Below are 20,388 nucleotides of genomic sequence, written 5' to 3'. Positions count from 1 at the left end.
GAGAGGAGAGAGAGAGAGAGAGAGAGAGAGAGAGAGAGAGAGAGAGAGAGAGAGAGAGAGAGAGAGAGAGAGAGAGAGAGAGAGAGAGAGAGAGAGAGAGAGAGAGAGAGAGAGAGAGAGAGAGAGAGAGAGAGAGAGAGAGAGAGAGAGAGAGAGAGAGAGAGAGAGAGAGAGACCTAGCCCTTATGATAGAACAATTCATAAAGGTATTGATTAACTCACTAAATTCAAAATGTTGTGACTTATATCATCAGAAGCCCATCTGTATTTGTTTAATCTACAGTGCAATGATGATTTACCTTACAGAATTACAATTTAACCACAATAAAATACAACTAAATATAGTGGAAATATTCCAGTCAACAATATCGACCTGACAGTGGAAAAGGATGTCACGCGACCTTAGGTCACACTAGCCATCTCTAGGGTATGCAAGTCTGCAGCAACTCTCTTGCCTGTCTCCAGTCGTCACTAGCTTCTATAGCCACAAAGTCATAAACCCAGCACATTTCTACAATTTCTCTTCTTAAAATTTAATTTTAAACCTAACCCTAACCTTATCCCTAACCACACTGCTAATGTCATTCCTAACCCAAACCTTAAACGAAGATCAAAGGGCATTTTTTTTGTTACCAATTTGGACTTTGTGGCTGCGGAATCGGACTTTGTGGCTATCGAAGCTCGTAGAAAGCTCCGAGCTTTCCGGGATCCTTGGGATGTCCCTATCCCATTGAGGATGAAATGTAAAATGGTTAAGTAAGCGTTAGGGTAAGGGTTAAGGTTAGAGTTAATCGTTTATGGTTGGGACGTCCCAAGGACTCTGGAGAGCACTGACCCTAGAGGAAACCCCTGTCTCCTCCCCTCTCACGACCCGTCCGCTCGTTAGACCCATAACTCCCCGCGCCAAGACAAGATGGAAGAAAGCAACAGCCGCAAGACAACAATGTTTTGGCTATAAAACCTCAAAGGAACGAGAAAGGGAAGAAAATACGAACGTTTAAAGCAAATAGCGGTCATGTGTAGGTAAATGTACCTTTACATTTCCATTTAGTTTGGAGTATTTGTTGAAATTATGTCGAGTTCTGTGGAAATGTCAAACGCAAATCGCTTAAACCAGCGAGAGATGCACTCAAAAGCCGAGCATCATTGTTTCTCTGTTGCATGGGCCATAATAATGCGGGGTTTCAGTTGGAGCGGCTAGCTCGTTAGCTTTATCTAGCTGGTAAGCACTAATTTGTCTCTTGGCATCCGTAGTTACTATTTGCAGTATGGGATCTAAAGTTAACTTGCACCGCAAACAGTACGGAATGTATTAATACATGCAGCTGTAATTGCTAGTTATAATTAGCTACAGTTATAGCTAGCTAGTTACTGTAGCTCGACAAATAGGCTCGAACGCCAGAGATGACCAGAATTTCTTTATCGAGCCTCGTCCCAGCCAAGGACAGCAAGCCAATCGTCTTTCATAAACAGGTTAATAAAATGTACTCCTCGCCCACGGTGAGATAATGTCAGTATTTGGGTTTTATTAAGGTCGTGCGAACTGTAAAGCCATTGAATCCCAGGGTAATGTACTGTAATGTTTTGTCAGCATGAGATTAACGTTACTTGGACTTCATAGCTAACATTAACAAAAACTAGCTACTCATTATTGAGCCGTCGCCATCTAGCTTCTATTTTCATAATGTATGAGTTGATTTGTTGTCCTGTGTTATTGTGTTTTAATAGTAATGCATTTATGTGACAAGTGTGTTTTGTATCAACAAAGCTGGCGAGGACATATAGGTAGTAGGTAGGTGGCTACCGTAATTCATTTCATTGTAGCAGGTTTGCTAGCTAGTTAGCTAGCTATTCATCACAAAAGCCCATCCGCTTTCCATATAATTCGATGTCGAGTATCCAAATGGTCGGTTAGACTAAACAATACATTTGCGCCTGAGACGTTCAGGAGCCAGCTGGAATAGTCACCCAACTAGCAGTTTTAACGTTTGATCACATTATGTTACTAAATTCAAGGTGAAATGTTTTGTTTTAGACTAGTTTAGTGGACCGTGTAATTTGATATGCTTATCACAGGCAGTGTCTTCAGCCTGTGGTTCTTATAAATTGTCAATGGCAGCAAATTCATTGTGTTCACATCCCGGGTAATACATTTGAATCAATTGTCAACCAGACAGTGTAATTTGAAAGGGGAAACTAAAATTGCACATTTTACACTGCAACAACGATTTTTGTTTGGCTGCATGCAATATACAAAATGTCGCACGTAACACGTGATTTGGATTATGTTCCAGAAGTAGCCTACATTTGATTGGTGATGATGACTGGCTACACTATTCTTCGCGGGCCTAATGTTATGGTGATGTCTAATTGGTAGCAGGCGAGCACAAGGTCATTTGAGACAGTTAGAATCTTGGGCAACATTTCAAAAGCAGCTCAAACATAGAACATGTAAGAATGAACTATAGACTTTGAATTCTACTGTGAGGATGTACCATAACGCACGCTCTAGAATGCCCTTCAAGCCAATCAGAAATAGGCTTGGTAGTACCCAGGTATTTGGAAATAGCCACGGGATGGGTTTTCAGTAACATCAATACTGTAAACTACTTCTTTGAAGTTTAAAAAATATATATAATAGTAAATACCTGCAGCCAACTTGTGCAATGTGTTAGATGAAGCAGATTGCATTCTTATTTCACCTAAAGCTTACTTAGTTTCCCAGCACAGTTGAGCCAGTCACGTGTTTGTTTGTAATTATAAACTGGGTGCTATGAGCCCTGAATGCTGATTGGCTGACAGCCATTGCATATCAGACCGTATACCACGGGTATGACAACATTTATTTTTACTGCTCTAATTACGTTGGTAACCAGTCTATAATAGCAATAAGGCACCTCAGGGGTTTGTGGTATATGGCCAATATACCACAGCTAATGGCTGTATCTAGGCACCCTGCGTTGGGTCTAATCCTAGATGCTGATTGGTTAAAACCGCCTTCCAGCCGGTGTCTATTCCACAAGTTACCACCGGCTACATGTATGACGTTAAAATGCCTATTTACTCTGTTCCATCTGACTGCACAATCCACTGTCTCATCAAATTCGATCTCCAGCTGTCCCATAGTAATGAACGTGTCGGGACGAGACAGGCAGGCAGTGTTTCTCAGCCAGTCGAAATCACGAATCAGCTGGCATCATTTTTATGGATACATACAAAGAAATGTCAAATGAAAAAAGGTAAAACGAAACACAGCTAGTTTGCAGTCATTCCAGCTTCAGTTTGAAGTGATTGTGTTAGCTGTGTTGTTGGCTAGCTCCTCTAAACAACAGTGCCCTGACAAGAGAGCACATTTTCTATGCCAGGCAAAATCGCACCTATCATAAAAATAATGTAGCCAGCTACATTTCCTAATGTTTTGCTATAAGTTAATCTTGCATTTTACCATAGAGAAAAAATGCTGGCTACACCGAAAAAAGGACTGGAGAAAAGAAGCTACACATCAGTCGTCAACCTGTCTGCTGATAGAATGCCCGTTCGTGAATTCTCATCCGAGTATAGAAGTGCAACTTAAGCACAAAAATAGTCTGATGCAGAGCAGAAATTACAATAAGAAGCATTTTAGATCTGTGTTTACAAAATGCAGAAAGACATTTCTTGTGCGTTTTTATCTTTTTTTCCTGCGTGAAAAACGCAGAATTAGGCGTAAACACAACCCCTAGTTTAACTTGCTATCAAAGTGGCTGAATTAATAAGGTGACGGGGCATCATATTGTGTTAGCTTTCTGCCGTGTTTGAGAAGGTAAAGCCCTTTTGGATGTTATTTATACAGCTGCCACTGCTATCTTGATTTCCTTGCATTTATCTCCTCTCTGTTCTCGGCCTGTCTGCTCCTCCCCCCTCTTCTCAGAGCAGGCAGGCCAGGAAATACAATGACATTGCTAAAGTAGTCAAATATTTAGTAGGAAACAACTGCCAGTATTATCATGTCGTCAGATTTACTTTAGACAGATGGCAATGTTGTCATTAGCTAGCAAAGTTTATCAAAAATAGATAGAAATGCTAACGTTAGCGAGCTATAGTCCGGTGGCCTCCCCTCAATCTTAGCTAGCTAACGTTAAACTGCATCTAATGTCAATCTGGTGACATCAAAAGGTTTTCCTACTAATTATTTGCCTCCTTTTGAATGTCATTCTATTTCCAAGCCACTTTAATGCACTTTTGGTAAAATCTTTATCAGCTCTCATTGACAATGCATTGAGTACAATGCTCAGTTGGACATCAGTCGAAACAGCGTTCAAAACAATATTGTGACAATATGCATTCTATGAATAAGCGGGACGAGATGGAGCCGAGTCCCTTTGCGGAGTTCATTTTTCCAAGGTAATGTACAGAATGTCGGCGTTTATTCCGCTTTTACCACAGTTGCCAAAGAAAACAATACTAAAGGCACACATTTACCAATAGGAGAAAAAAATAGTTTGTATTTATATTTTTACAAGATAATTCATACTTTGTCATCTTTTGGTTGCTAGAGACGCGACCCAGTCGTTTGTTTAGTTAGTTGGATATTTATGGACGCCACCCAGTTGGTCTTTCTACATGTTCCATGGCAACGTTCTTGTCCCTTGCTAGCTAGCCAACTAGCTACGGCTAACACAGTCATGACCTCTGCAGCCAGAGTAACAGCAAAGTTGCTGCATTTGTTTAAGCTGTTTTCTGTTGACATTTATTTGGATACGTCCATAACAATGAGTTTATAATGCCCGATTTTGCCTGCCATAGTGCCTTCCCGTCAGGGCACACGTTGAAACTTCATTATGAGGAGATCACATTGTATATCAAACACTAGGCTAGAAGCTAGCTAAATAGTTTGTTGCTAGCAAACCTGCCAATATGACAACCGAATTCAAAAATATCAGTTGCTGGAAACAGTTGGTCAAACTAGAAACGTGGGAGGATTTGACAGCATAGCGCCACTTGTCATGACTGCAACATAGGGACTGGCGAAATTAATGTTCATCACTCACCACGTTAGGCCATCAAATGCTTTGCAGAAGCAAATCAATACTAGCTAGCTACGTTTTTCCTCGGTGGATCTGCATTTACAATGTGTCCAATATCAGTTAGTGTGGTTGTTGGTTTATATTTCTGTAACTTTGTAGCAAGTACGGTCTGCATGTGTAGGTGCATATTGCGTCAAGTCCCGATATCTTTTACAACGGTCCCGTTATTTGGTTTTAATGTCCATTCTAGAATGCCCTTCTAACCAATCAGAAACAAGTAATCAACAATGCTGTGGTAAAAACATTTGTAACCACATTTAATTACATTTGCATAGACAATGGATAAACAAGTAGTGGTGGAGAGTCGACTCCAAATGAATCGATTCCTTGACTCCTGGCCCGTTGTAGTTGCCGTAGGCTATTTCCGAGAACAAACTCTTGCGTTATTCACAGCAAATAAAGAGCGAGGGGAGGGGCATAGGTCGGCAACCAGGCAGACAGTCCTAACCATGCATCGGTAATCTCGCAATGCTGTATCTGTCAATTTCTTGGCTTGAAATTCCTCACAAGTTCACTAAAGTAGGGGCTATCAATGAGTAGGCTAAGCTATTCTAGACGCAACGGACCGAAGACTGAACACACACACACATCTTTCATAGCTAAGATAAAGAGCAGGCAAGGGGGGAGACAGTCAGTCGGAACTGTGCGCGTAGGCTATATCTTTGTAATCTGTATCTCGCATTGTCTTGTCTGAGCTGGCCGCCTGTCAAAACTGAGTAATCGGAGGAGAAGGGGCCAGATGGAAGCCACTCTTCAGTAAAAGGCACATGACAGCCCGCTTGGAGTTTGCAAAAAGGCACCTAAATGACTCTCAGACCATGAGAAACAAGATTCTCTGGTCTGATGAAACCAAGATTAAACTCTTTGGAATGAATGCCAAGCGTCATGTCTGGAGGAAACCAGGCAGCGCTCATCACCTGGCCAATACCATCCCTACGGTGAAGCATGGTGGTGGCAGCATCATACTGTGGGGATGTTTTTCAGCGGCAGGGACTGGGAGACTAGTCAGGATCAAGGGAAAGATGAACGGAGCAAAGTACAGAGAGATCCTTGATGAAATCCTGCTCCCGAGCACTCCGGACCTCAGACTGGGGCGAAGGTTCACCTTCCAACAGGACAACGACCTTTAGCACACAGCCAAGACAACGCAGGAATGGCTTCGGGACAAGTCTCTGAATGTCCTTGAGTGGCCCAGCCAGAGCCTGGACTTGAACCCGATCGAACATCTCTGGAGAGACCTGAAAATAGCTGTGCAGTGACGCTGCTCATCCAACCTGACAGAGCTTGAGAGGATCTGCAGAGAAGAATGGGAGAAACTCCCCAAATACAGGTGTGCCAAGCTTGTAGCGTCATACCCAAGAAGACTCGAGGCTGTAATCACTGCCAAAGGTGCTTCAACAAAGTACTGAGTAAAGGGTCTAAATACCTATGTAAATGTGTTATTTATATTTAATACATTTGCAAAAATTTCTACGGACCTGTTTTTACGTCGTCATTATGGGGTATTGTGTGTAGATGGGGGGGACAATTTAATCCATTTTAGAGTAAGGCTGTAATGTACACATTTTAGGAAAAAGTCAAGGGGTCTGAATACTTTCCGAATGCACTGTATAAGAAGCCTACTAATGATAATGACGTTACTTATTATAATGATCATAATAATTGTAATAACAATAAGGAGTTCAAGAAAAACGAATGTATAGGAGCTAGAGCTGCGTGAATATTTTCAACCAGTTGACTCGAATGGAGTCAGCCCAAGTCGCATACTCCCTTTTAAAGACCTTTGCTTGAAAAATTTGAAAAATCCCACAATAGCATTGTTTGTCCCTCTTGAGACACCAGAGCCAGAATAGTCAGCCAATCTAAGATAACTCAAGAAATCTGTCATTACTTTTGATGTTTTTGCAGAGTAGATCTTAGTCGCACAATTTTACATCTAACTAAGATGCAGTATTTCTCAAGTGGAAACATTTGCATGAAAATGAGTATCGTTGAATGACAAACACTTAATTTAAGAATTTCTACTGTTGACCAACGAATGGCCGTAGACTAAAGCTCCCGAACTTGGGCTTGCCTCAAGAATTTTTTTTGTTTACACGAACAGCCGTTGTGTGCACGAAACACATGTTGTTTTGGATGGGAGCATGCAGACACCTTAAAGAAAGAATCCACCCAAAACCACTAATTCCTATAATTTAAGTGAGAACAATATTTTTTGTCAACAAATGTTACATTTTGTTGTTAAGGTTGGTAGCAACATGAGAATTGTTGTGGAAATCTGTTGCAGCTTAAGTCGACTACAAAACCCACAATGCAATGCGCTCTATGGGCTGGCTAGCTATTAAATGTAGCTACTCACAGTAATACCAAATTCAATATCAGCATGTGGAGTAGCTAGTTAGCTGTACAATTGCCTAAACAAACTGCACTGTTAATTTAGGAATCTACAATCTCACCATGTTCAACCTGCAGATCGATGTGCCTCAGAGTGGAGTCTGACATTCGCAACGACACCATGCAGTGCACCCTGGACTGAAGAGGCAGACAAATAACAGAAATGTGTTTAGGGCCTCTGTTAAATTACACATTTCTCGAGGTAGGAATTTTTCAAATATGATCAATGGCTTATTCGAGAGACAACCTCCCGCGTTATGACATCGGACAGTATTGAAATCTGACATGTATGATAGATGTTTTCGCAATCTAAAAGTCAAATTCCTATTAACTTCCAGTGTAGTGAGAGCGGCGTTATCACAATGCTACGTCATACCTGCCAAATTTCTGCCTGCTTAAACGGTAATAGCTCAGATAAACATGAAATGACCCAGGGAATCGATAAGAGTCGCTCAGATTCACAAAAACAAGATGGGTTAATCTTTTTTCTGTCTCAATATCAAGCTACATTCCTATTTGATATTAAGGTCAGACTGCAGGGGATGTCCACTGTTGGACTAGATTAGTGCCTATCTGAACATTGGTGTGCAGGGCAAGCATAGCCTACAGTTGCCCATTCCTAGACGCTAACTACCTTTAGTGTGTATTCATCAAGGTATCTTTTGGCCGGGGGAGTTTTGTTAAGAGCCCTGACGCTCTGGCTGACAGTTAACACACATCGCTTGCGGTACCGTTTTGGAAACATAAGGAATGTATCTTTCATATAAACAAGAAATCATTTTCACCAAAAAAGAGGTTAAATTACTACACAACTTTTTTTTTTTAGGGTTAGTTGTTCCCACACTGCCATATCTCTGTGTTACAGCGCTTGTTTACGGAAGACAGAGGCGACCATCTGTGCTAATTTAAGGGAAAGCATAACTGGGAAGTGTGGTTTTACAGCCTTATGGAGCTGTGAAACCCTGCTACAATAAGTGTATCTTTTTTATTTGAAAGATTATTTAGCTGATAGGAAAGAATTTCCATATGTTTCGAGAACTGCATCGCAAGTGTTGATTATTGACGTTTCTAAACGTTAAAACAGAGCATTGGGATTGTAGTTCACATGGTCCCACCAGTAAGTGGTGCTTATAGCTGAGAACCCTTGGGATAAGGCAGAATGCCTTGTTAATGCATTGGGTTTTCGAGAGCAAACTCTTCAGCACCATTTTTATTAGGCTGATATTCTATTCAGACTGGCACAGCTGCTGGCCTTGGTCCATTGTTGGGAGCATGCTGCCAGCAGTCAAGAGGTTAAGCTTTGCTTTAGCTTAAGTCGTTTCTTTAATCTTTGTTTAATCTTTGTTGACCCGGTGAGAGAGACTTAGCACGGCTAGTAATGGCCTTGATTTTGCTGCGGTGCTGTGAATCTTATATGACATGGATCACGCATGTCGCTCCCCTTGCGCTTTGCACGATAACACTGGACTAGGCAATTTAGTCATATGTCCCTGCTTTAACGGTGGAGTTATTTTGCCCTCTTTAATCATGGCAATTTTATTTAGCCATAGCAGCCTGGCATTTGGAAATGTGGGTTATCCTACATGGAACATTAGACAATTATATTACTTAAAGTAAACAAGAAGCAGGGTGTTTATAAGGTCTTCAAAGGAGCCACAACACAGTTTTTGCTTGATAACCATAACCCAGCCACTATATCATAGCCTCACTCCGTAGAAATAGAACTACTCACGCGTCCTGTTCCAGATAGGCAAATCCCAATAAATCCAATCAAGTAATTAATGGATGACTGGGGAAATGTAGAGCACGCTGACTCCACCTGGGACCAGTCTAGCCCTAAGGTCAGGGTTAAACCAAAACCTTACAAGATTGTAGGCTTGCAGCCTATATCTTCCACGGTGTAACTGTTTTTTTTTCTTTTCTCTCATGCAAAAAAACACATGAGAAAACAACTTGTCTAATATATTATCTCAACTCAAGATGTAGAAAAATCTGTCGGCGAGCCCTTGCGCAAGGCACTTAAAGAGAAATTTCACAATTTTTCAACTTCATCTCCAGCATCACCCCAACATCAACATGTGAAAATAGTACATTTCAATTTTTTGTAGTAAAAAAGATAGAGGTAGATAAGTGTTTCCAATGACATCAGCTAATTAGTAGGCAATGCCTACTCATAATTGGTTAAAATCAATGATGTCAATGATGTTCCTCTTTTTCCCCAGAAAACATAGAAACATGCCATTTTCACAGGTGGTGCTGGAGATGATGAATATGAAGTTGAACAATTGTGAAATTTCACTTTAACCCTAATTAATCCTCTAAGTTGCTCTGGATAAGAGCATCTGCTAAATAACAATTGTAAAACTGATATTGTGGAGCTATACTTAGCCTCCTCCCTTCTCTTCCAGGACATCCCCACTTGGCCCCATTTAGTGTTTCCCCTTTCTGCACGTGCTGACCAACCATGAGTATTATCCAAGACAAGCTAGGCAACGAGTTTCTGCGAGGCAATGGGGGCATGGACCCCAACTTTGCCCCGGGCATGCTCATGTTCAGCCACCTGCCGCCCGTCACCAGCTTCACCCGCCTGGCCTCGCAGTCGGTCATGGGGGGCGACCTTCCCCAGGAGATGATCCTGAAGAAGGAGCGCGACTCGCCACCCAACGCCCACGGCTTCCTCCACGGCATGGGCATCAAGCAAGAGCGGATGAGTGAACTGGATTACCGCATGCCCCTTTATAGCGGAGGTGGCGGGGGAGGAGGGCTGGGTGGCAGCTGTGGCGGAGGAGGAGGGGGCGTGGGTAAGGGCAACGAGATGATGGAGATGCAGTTTGGTGGAGGCCACCACCACAACCATCAGAACATGCTCCTGCACGACCTCAGCCACGGCGATGTCCGAATGGGAGAGCCGGTGAGGGAGCCATGTTTATTTTTTAATGTTGTAGTTTTAGTGGCTGAAAGGGGGCCTCCTCAATAGATATATTCTGTAGAGTTAATCCATGTATGCTTTGATCTTTTTGTCTTTGGGACTCCCTCTGTAAAGATCAAAATTAGTTATCAGTATAGCACCTATCGCTCCTTTGAGAATATTCAAACTGTGCATGAGGTATCACATCATAAGAACGTATCTGTTTACATGGCCAACCTCCTCCTCTGCTTTGTCCTCAGATGTCTGGAATACCAGAGAAAGGGCCAAAAGAGTCGTCGGGAAGAAGAAGGAAGAGCAACAGCGATGGGGAGGGGAAAGCCAGAAGAAAACGTGGAGAACCCAAGGTAGAACACAACACATCTCTAGCATTTACATTAATAATGCGTTTTAGAATCAAAGCTACCATAAAGTCACACAACAGTTCAGTTTTGCTGTGGTCAGCTCATGTTAACAACAGTTTGCCCCTTAAACAACATGTTGTTAAAACTTCGATGTAAAATTGCAATCGGGTTATTCTGACCTTTCATTCTGTCCCGTCCCCGCACAGGCCATGATGCTGGACGGCGGGGGGACCGGCCTGTCTCCCAACTCCAAACCGCACATCTGCGAGCACTGCAACGCTGCCTTCCGCAGCTCCTACCATCTCCGCAGACACGTGCTCATCCACACAGGTGAGAGGCTTTCAGTGCTTTCTGCATGGGAATTATTTTGTTCATTAGGTGCATTCGTTTTAGCTTGACCGTTGCACCGGGTGGCTGGAGTGTGCACTTTTTAGATCATTCTATTGGTCCTAAAGTGAAATCCTCACCCACCCAAGGCACAGGGTGAGCTAAAACGAATGCATCCAATATCACTGATGTGAGTAGCACGGATGACATTTGTTTGATGTTACAAAAATCCTGTAAATGCAGAGGTAATCATAAGGACTGATGCTACAAATATCCTGTCAATGCTGAGGTAATCTAAATCAAACATTTCTTGCTGGAGGTTTGACTCATTGTCGCGGTGAGAAATTCTGTTTTATAATTTTTATTTAAACGGAATGTTCAGCCAAATTACAAATGTGTGTGTGTATATATACATTTCTTTACCTTGAAAGTGGTCTATGGACAAGGAGAGAATGCAATCCACGCTTTGGTTTCGGTAAACAAGACACTGCCCCCAAAGTGTTTTATTGCCGATTTTGTCCAAAGACTACTTTCAAGGTAAGGGAACAAATATAAATGTGTTATTTGGCTGAACTATCCCCTTTAGGATTTCACTGTTTAACTTACCCTAACGTGTTTGCTTCTTCTGCAGTGTTAATCCAAAAAGTCAAATTGAATGAACTGACACTTGAATAAAGCCAACTTCTGCTTTCCCCCACTGATAGTCAATTAATGTGGAGAGTGGGTGATTGTATTTTTGATCGCACAGGTGAGAGGCCTTTCCGGTGCAGTCAGTGTAACATGAGCTTTATCCAGAAGTACCTGCTGCAGCGGCACGAAAAGATCCACAGCGGTGAGTCTTGACCTATGACAGCCAGCGCTGTGGTCAATTCCATTTCAATTTAGTCAATTCAGGAAGTAAAGGGAAATTCAGAGACATTTGAATTGAAATTTCAGTTTACTTCCTGAATTGAAATGATGCCAGCATGCCATTTATTTATTTATTTATTTATTTATATATATATATATATATATATATATATATATATATATATATATATATATATATAGATATAGTACCAGTCAAAAGGTTGTACACACCTACTCATTCAAGGGTTTTTCTTTATTTTTTACTATTTTCTACATTGTAGAATAATAGTGAAGACATCACAACGATGAAATAACACATAGAATCATGTAGTAACCAAAAAGGTGTTAAACAAATCAAAATATATCACTCTCCTTCTTGGTAAAATAGCCCTTACACAGCCTGGAGGTGTGTTGGGGGCATTGTCCAGACCAAAGGACAAATTTCCACTGGTATAATGTCCATTGCTCATGTTTCTTGGCCCAAGCAAGTCCCTTCTTCTTATTGATGTCCATTAGTAGTGGTTTCTTTGCAGCAATTCGACCATGAAGGCCTGATTCACAAAGTCTCCTCTGAACAGTTGATGTTGAGATGTGTCTGTTACTTGAACTCTGTGAAGCATTTATTTGGGCTGCAATTTCTGAGGCAAGTAACTCTAATGAACTCATCCATTCCTGTGGCGGTCCTCATGAGAGCCAATTTCATCATAGCGCTTGATGGTTTTTGCGACTGCACTTGAAGAAACTTTCGAAGTCCTTGAAATGTTCCGAATTGACTGACCTTCATGTCTTAAAGTAATGATGGACTGTCATTTCTCTTTGATTATTTGAGCTGTTCTTGCCATATTATGGACTTGGTATTTTACCAAATAGGGCTATCTTCTGTATACCCCCCCCACCACCCCCTACCTTGTCACAACACAACTGATTGGCTCAAATGCATTAAGAAGGAAAGAAATTCCACAAATTAACTTTTAAGAAGGCACACCTGTTAAATGAAATGCATTCCAGGTGACTACCTCATGAAGCTGGTTGAGAGAATGCCGAGAGTGTGCAAAGCTGTCAAGGCAAAGGGTGGCTATTTGAAGAATCTCAAATATAAAATATATTTTGATTTGTTAAACACTTTTTGGTTACTACATGATTCCAGGTTATTTAATAATTTTGATGTCTTCACTATTATTCCACAATATAGAAAATAGTAAAAATAAAGAAAAACCCTTGAATGAGTAGGTGTTCTAACACTTTTGACCTGTAGTGTGTGTGTGTGTATATATTCATTCCTCAGGAGAGAAGCCCTTCAGCTGTGACCAGTGTAACATGTGCTTCATCCAGAAGTACCACATGGAGCGACACAAGAGGACCCACAGCGGAGAGAAGCCATACAGATGTGACACCTGCCAACAGGTCAGTCAGTCACAAGGGTAACTAGGTTTTACCCTCAAAGCAGATGAACAGATTTTTGATTGGCAACCGACCTGTGTTCAAATTAGGGTATTTCAATTACTTTCAAACACATTTCGAGGTAAGTTTTTGAAAAAATGTAGTTGAATATTGGAATGTATTTGGAAATAATGTGTATTTTCAAATACAAATATGTAGCCCTTTACACTCACAACAGGTATACAGGTTGAAAATGGCAGATTTGGTTACTGATAAGCGCCTAAATTGGAACACAGTAGCTGTACAGTAATATGCTGTACATGAAGTCAGAACTCAGGGTCTCCGCTTTACAGCGATGTATGGGATTCAACTGACAGCCATTCTAAACTGACAGCCATTCTAAACTTGAGCACTACTCGCAAAAAGAATATGCCCCCATCGCTCCTGCTAATTGGAATACTTTTGCGAATGTTTTGTTGTCTGAGTGAGGGGAATGCTCTAAATCAGTGTTCTGAGACGTTGTGAATTATTTTTAAAAAACACCGCTTTGATGTGATACACGCAAACCACACATCCGTGAGTCCAACATATTATACAACTTGTAATTTGCAATATCAACATTTATGATCGCTATGTTTGAACAGTTACAAGGATGACATGGCATCATACCCTGGGTTCTTCTGAACAGAATGAGCCTATGTTTGTCGTATTGTAAAGGAAATTAGCAGTGGAACACGCACCAAAATGCACTCATGACTCCATTCTATTCCCAACAGAAATAATGTGTCTCTGAACTTCTTTGTGAAAACCTAACACTGTAAGATCATTTTGTATAACTTAGCTAGTAGGGATGGGCATTTGAAATGTTTTGAGTGTTCATGTACTCAAATGACAAAAGTGTGCTTTTATTTATATATATAATGAAACGGAAACAGATAATGAATCATAATTGCTAAATTGCCTCATAGACACTGAGTGTACAAAACATTAGGAACAACTGCTCTTTCCATGACAGACTGACCAGGTGAAAGCTATGATCCCTTATTGATGTAATTTGTTAAATCCACTTCAATCAGTGTAGATGAAGGGGAGGAGACAGGTGAAAAAAATGATTTTTAAGCCTTGAGACAATTGATACATGGATTGTGTATGTGTGCCATTGAGCGGGTGAATGGGCAAGACAAAATATTTAAGAGTCTGTGAACGGGGTATGGTAGTAGGTGCCAAGCACACCGGTTTGAGTGTTTTAAGAACTGCAACGCTGCTGGGTTTTTCACGCTCAACATTTTCCCGTGTGTATCAAGAATGGTCCATAACTCAAAGGACATCCAGCCAACTTGAAACAACTGTGAGAAGCATTGGAGTCAACATGGGCCAACATCCCTGTCGAACGCTTTCGACACCTTGTAGTCCATGCCCCAACGAATTGAGGCTGTTTTGAGGTTAATAGGGGGTGCAACTCAATATTACGGTGTTCCTAATGTTTTGTACACTCAGTCAATAAAGAAACAAGTGCCATTTTAAGATTCATTTATTGAAACCATAATATCAGCTGGTTATATTATGAACACAATCTTCAAAAAGGTAGTAACCTCAGCAGTGGCGCTTGCTTGTAGAAGCCTATGGCTGTGCAATGGCATAGCATTGTTTTGTTAATTTAGTAGACAATACCCTCTTATTTCCCGAGCACTTATCACAGTCGACACATCTATTTTATAATAAAAAAACATGATGTAATATAACAGAATAAAATAGAACAGAATAGTGCGAAGTGATGCGCATCTCGCGTCTGGAACAGTTATTCTCAAAGAGTGATCATTTGAAACAGGGCTCAATTTGGTGAGTTGAAAGACCACATTTTTCAGGGTCACAAACAAATCTGTCTTTTCGATATACCGATGTTTGATTTAGTTCATTCTGCCTGTTCTTTTGGAATTTTCTAAATGGATTAATAATTCCACATTGAACTGTGGGATGAAATATGTTTGGTGAGTAGGCCTAGGCATAATGATTCTGATGAAAATACGCTCTTTGTCAAACGAATGTTTTTGCATATTTTCACTGTGGAACCTGTATGTTTAGGGGGGGGATATAGCTTAGGCTAACCAATTCTAAATGGCACTAGCAGTTTGCAAAGTAGGGTCGCCACAAACCCCTGCTTTTTCTACAATTTCTCTTCTTACAGTCTGATTTTAAACCTAACCTTAACCACACTGCTAAACGTATTACTAATCCTAACCTGAATTGATGACCAAAAAGCTCATTTTTGTTTTTATAAATTTTTACAATATAGGCAATTTTGACTTTGTGGCTGTGGTAACTGGTGACAATTGCAAAGTAGCCTAAGCGGAAAATTATGCAATTATTCCAAAACTGCAGCTCATTGTTGGAACACGCATTTCCTTACTTCAGTCAACCAGTCCATTTTGAATTTGTGATAAAACTGTCATTTGGCATGGAATGCTTGTGTATCCCATCGTTTTAATAGGCATTTATTTCTGTAGGCGCACTCAGCACGCGTGTGTAGCTGGAGCGGTCGGAACGCAATTGAGTGAGACGCTGAGGGGAAAGGGACTTTAGGGAGAACTGTGTGATGCTTGGTTTCTTTTTTGTTGTCCCGTAAATGCACATCTACAAATGGAACACTAAGCAAATTAATGTTGTCTTCAAGACAACATTTAGAGCAAATAGTTTTACAGTAGTTGAAAATAATGTGATCTCTGGTTAAAGATCGAGTTTTTATGTCCGTTTGAGTACTTGATTACTCATGCCCATCCCTATTAGCTAGTCATGTTGGCAATAGAATAAGCTTTCACCTGACCCAGATTGCAATTTTATAATGGACCGTTTTTGTATTGCATAAACAACAACAGTATTGTGATGGTATGGATGCAGGGCTGTGTTCCAAACAAACGACAAGTGTCCTTGCATCAGTTTCTCACTGGCACAGCTAGGAGAACTCAAAAGCACCTAATAGTTGAAGATTCTTTCCTTGAGTCTTAAAAGGAATTGTGCACAATTCGGAAAGGTGTGTGTGTGTGTGGCTATGTGGAGACACCAGTTAGACCTCTCAATGTTGCACCTACCCCAAGTCTCCATGAATATTCTTACTATGTTACTGAATGTATCCAGGGTAATTTCAGATTTAGTTATTGACTAATGCTGCGAAAAGTACAGTAAATGTACTGGATTCAGTCTTGTGGTGAGGTCAGGTGAACTGTTGTGGATTTCCAAAGTGTTCCCTTTCAATTGCTACCATGATTATACATATGCTTCTCATATTTCTTCTGTTAAAAACATTTCAATTTTCATATTTCTTCTGTTAAAAACATTTCAATTTGGGCCTATCCATATAGGGCAATTCCCATGAGTGTAAAGGTTTAAATACTCCATGCATTTGAACCAAGGTCTGCTTGGTCCTAGGCGTATTTGAAATAATGTATTTGGAAGTAAGTATTTGAAAATAGTTACAGCTATTTATAGGAATTTATTTGAAAATACTATATAATACGTAAAATAGAAGTAGCTGATTTGGCCACATTATTTGAAAATACTAAAATACTTATTTTCTATGTATTTAAAGAGCAAATACTTGAATACACATTTATTTTGAACCCAGGTCTGATTGACAATAGTTATTGATGTCAGTTCTTGATGTTAGACTGATGTTTGCAGTTTATCTTAATCTAGCATGTGTTTGCTCAAAATATCATGGGTACTCCACACTGTTTGATGCTTGCAACGTGCTCTGTCATCACAGACGTTTCAAACCGTAGTGCTTTGTCGAGCGCTTTGGGTGCATCTAACAGTGGGCCGATGCATTTTGCTGTCATTGATCCATTTGCTCTATCCAGTGACTAGAAAGTTTTAAAATACTGTGTATCTCCCCCGTTCCCCCTGTAGTTTTTCTCGAGGACGGACCGGTTATTAAAGCACAAGCGGACCTGCGGAGAAGCCATAAAGAAGGGCCTGGACCCCAGCATGCTGGAGCTTGCCCACGGAGACATGGGCCAGGGCAACTACTCACTCACTCAGGGAAACGCTACCGCCACCTCGGCATGCAAGAGAGGCAAGTCCAAAAATGTAGGCGAGGGCGGCGATCGTAAGCGTAAGAAGGCTGCTGCCACCACCGCGTCATCCGGGGGCCTGCAGGACTACGGCATGGAGTGCGCCGGCCCCAGCCTGCAGGGCCGCTCACCCAAGCTGGTGTTCAAGAAGGCCAAGAAGGGCCTCCTCCCCATGGAGGATGGGGGGCAGAAGCTGCTGTCTCAGAAGCAGGGCTCCATGGAGCTGGCGGGGGGCTCAGGGCTAGACGCCATGGGCCTCCTCCAGGGTTCCTCCAGCGGTGGCGCAAAACGGGGCCCATCAGCCACAAGCAACAACTACGACGACGCCATGCAGTTTGTGAAGAAGCGGCGCTACCTCCAACACATGGCCAACAACGACTACGCAGCGCCATCCCTCCACATGGGCCAGCCCCATGCCAGCAGCGTGATCCAAGGATCGCTGGGACACCACAACGAGCCCACCCTGGCCATGCTGGACACCTCGCCCCTGGACCTCAAGCACCACGACAAGTCGGTCATCCCGGACGAGGTGCTCCAGAGCCTGCTGGACCACTACAGCCACAAATCGGAAGGCACGCACCACCATCACCACGATGTGAACTTTGACCTCTCGGACCACAGCGGCCCGCACCACGTGACCCTGCAGCCGGCGGCCCCTGTCACCCCAGAGCTGGACGTCGACTCGCCCAACGGCGGCGACAAGCAGGTGGTCATGAGCGAGTACTCCAAGTTCCTGCTGCAGGCCCTGGAGCGCACCAGCCACAGCGGGCCCTTCCCCACGCTGGTCCCCAGCGGGCCCTTCCCTTTGCTCTCCAGCACCTCCAGCCCCACGGGGCCTCTCTTCTCCGACAAGCATATCTACACTACATCTCCGCTGGAGTGCGGCTACCAGCCCGCCGTCTCCTCGCCGCTGCCCATCCCCTCCATCTCCTCTTCTTCCTCCTCCTTGTCCTCCTCTAAGTCCCACTACAGCATGGTGGTGGGCTCCCCCTCCCAGCCGGCCTTCCACCTCAGCAACCTGGAGGTGGCTGGCCACCAGCAGCTCACCCCGTCTCAGGAGCTCACCGAGCAGCTGGAGAAGCAGCACCACTCCCCCGGGTTCCAGCTCATGCCTCAGGAGCTGACGGCCACCGGTGGAGCCCCCAAGGAGCAGGGGGCCAAGGGCAACGGGAGCAACGGCACCAATGGCTCCGGCAGCTACTCCGACCTGATCACGCCCAAGGAAATGGACCTGCGGGCCACCTACCAGATCGAAAACTTCGCCCAGGCCTTCGGTTCCCAATTTAAGTCGGGCTGCCACACCCCGCTGGGCTACAGCACTGGGGCCGAGGTCGATCAACGAATACGAACTCCCGTGTCAGAATTCTCAGGGTATACCAGTTTGTTAGCTGACGTCAGTGAGCCAGTAAGTACAGGATCGAAAACCCCAACAAGCCAAAGTTTCAGGTAAGGGTTAAAATGAGGTGAACCTAGTTGCGGGTCTTGTATTTTTCTTTGTGTCCCTATACCCCTCTACATTTTGTTCTTGTAGCGAGGTCAATTTTTTTTAAACACTGCCATTAAATGTTGATAATGAGAACTCTACCAGGGGAAGGTCTTCAAGGCCTCAAATGCAATTTTTTATATTCCTTTAAAAAAAATCTGTATTTAGTCTTTATTTTGTTAGTGTAGTTGGTATGATATGAACGTAAACGTAGATTTTAATGTAATTTAAAAATTAGGGGTTAGCTAAGCTTGATCATTTTTATTTTTGAACTCTTGTTTTACCAATCATCATACAGTTGTAAAGTAATAATGAATGATGTTGATAATTACAATAATAATAAGGTGGTGGCAGGGAAAGGCCCAGAATTCAAATGGCAAAAAAAGTTATATTGTCTGTTACAAGAATCGTATTACTCAGGTATTAAGGAAAAATTGTGTAATAAGGAAAACTTTGTATAATGAGATGCAATTAGCACACTTTTTACAAGTGTACTTTGAGACTACAAAGCTTTGTTACTATTTATCCCTCGAGGAGGGGGAAACAAAAAGACAAACAAATTCAACGGATCTTCCTGTTCAGTTTTCTTTGTCATTGAACAACCCTTTCCGCGACGTGTAGCTGTGTAGAGATTATGGTACTTCTGTGTCAATGTGAAAATGACTGCTCGCATTTCCTCCGCAAAGGGCCACATGTAAAACGCACGCTAACATGGATATTTATACACTCAAGAACTCATAGTGCACACAGTCCAGCCTCAACGGAAAGCAGTTTCAACCCGATAACCTTTTTTTGTATATATAAGTGATGTTTGTCTAGCCATGCACCTTTGGATGCCCCCTTCAATGGCCCGTGACAAGGAAATGCGCTGGCCCCATTGGTGACATTTCAACTATATTGTCTCATTGTTACTGGGTTCCACTCCACTCCTGTCTGTTACTTTTTTTGTCAGTGGAAATCAAACAAGCACTTTTAAAAACAAAATCGTAATTGAAAACTAAAAACAGCCCAACTCAATTAAGGATGCGCAAAACAAAGCCATTTTCTTATTGAAGAAGATAACTGTGAACGGGGGTGGGTGGGATAGGGTGGTTTGTTGTTCTGTAGGGAGGGTTAGACGGGTTGAATGGACATGGGCATTGAGATGTATTTTTGTTTTAGTCTTTTTGACGGTTTGGTCAGGTGGAGGGGTTGTACAAATGATGATTTGCCATAATTGTATGTAACCTAATGTTCTGAGAATACCTCTGTATTGATACTGAACAAAAATATAAACGCAACATGAAACAATTTCAAAGATTTTACTGAGTTACAGTTCATATAAGGAAATCAGTCAATTGAAATGAATTCATTAGGCCCTAATCTATGGATTTCACATGACTGGGCAGGTGTACAGCCATGGGTGGGCCTGGGAGGGCATAGACCCACCCACTGGGGAGCCAGGCCCTGCCAATCAGAATGAGTTTTTCCCCACAAAAGGGCCAGATGTGGAGGTCCTGGGCTGGCTTGGTTACACGTGGTCTGCAGTTGTGAGGACGGTTGGACGTACTGC

The 20,388-nt window shown here is 42.3% G+C and overlaps 1 protein-coding gene across 7 annotated transcripts; it reads left to right on the top strand.

Moving 5' to 3' along the window:
* The first annotated feature begins 902 nt into the window (after nucleotides 1-902).
* Nucleotides 903-20,166, top strand: LOC121565650 (zinc finger protein 281). Of its 7 annotated transcripts, none has more exons than XM_041876235.2 (8): nucleotides 903-1,019; nucleotides 7,539-7,662; nucleotides 9,869-10,371; nucleotides 10,629-10,733; nucleotides 10,937-11,060; nucleotides 11,797-11,889; nucleotides 13,162-13,310; nucleotides 17,190-20,166. In XM_041876235.2, exons 3-8 carry the CDS (start codon nucleotides 9,925-9,927, stop codon nucleotides 18,801-18,803), a joined length of 2,532 nt encoding a protein of 843 aa, XP_041732169.1. In that variant the 5' UTR covers nucleotides 903-1,019; nucleotides 7,539-7,662; nucleotides 9,869-9,924; the 3' UTR covers nucleotides 18,804-20,166. The 7 variants fall into 7 exon arrangements, with proteins under 7 accessions (XP_041732169.1, XP_041732147.1, XP_041732199.1 ...); XM_041876213.2 differs by having other exon boundaries at nucleotides 903-1,023; XM_041876265.2 differs by lacking the exon at nucleotides 7,539-7,662.
* The last annotated feature ends 222 nt before the right edge of the window (nucleotides 20,167-20,388 follow it).

This window comes from Coregonus clupeaformis, chromosome 1, assembly GCF_020615455.1.
Source record: "Coregonus clupeaformis isolate EN_2021a chromosome 1, ASM2061545v1, whole genome shotgun sequence".
Classification (NCBI taxonomy): domain Eukaryota; kingdom Metazoa; phylum Chordata; class Actinopteri; order Salmoniformes; family Salmonidae; genus Coregonus; species Coregonus clupeaformis.
This window is presented reverse-complemented; position numbering and strand designations above follow the sequence as displayed.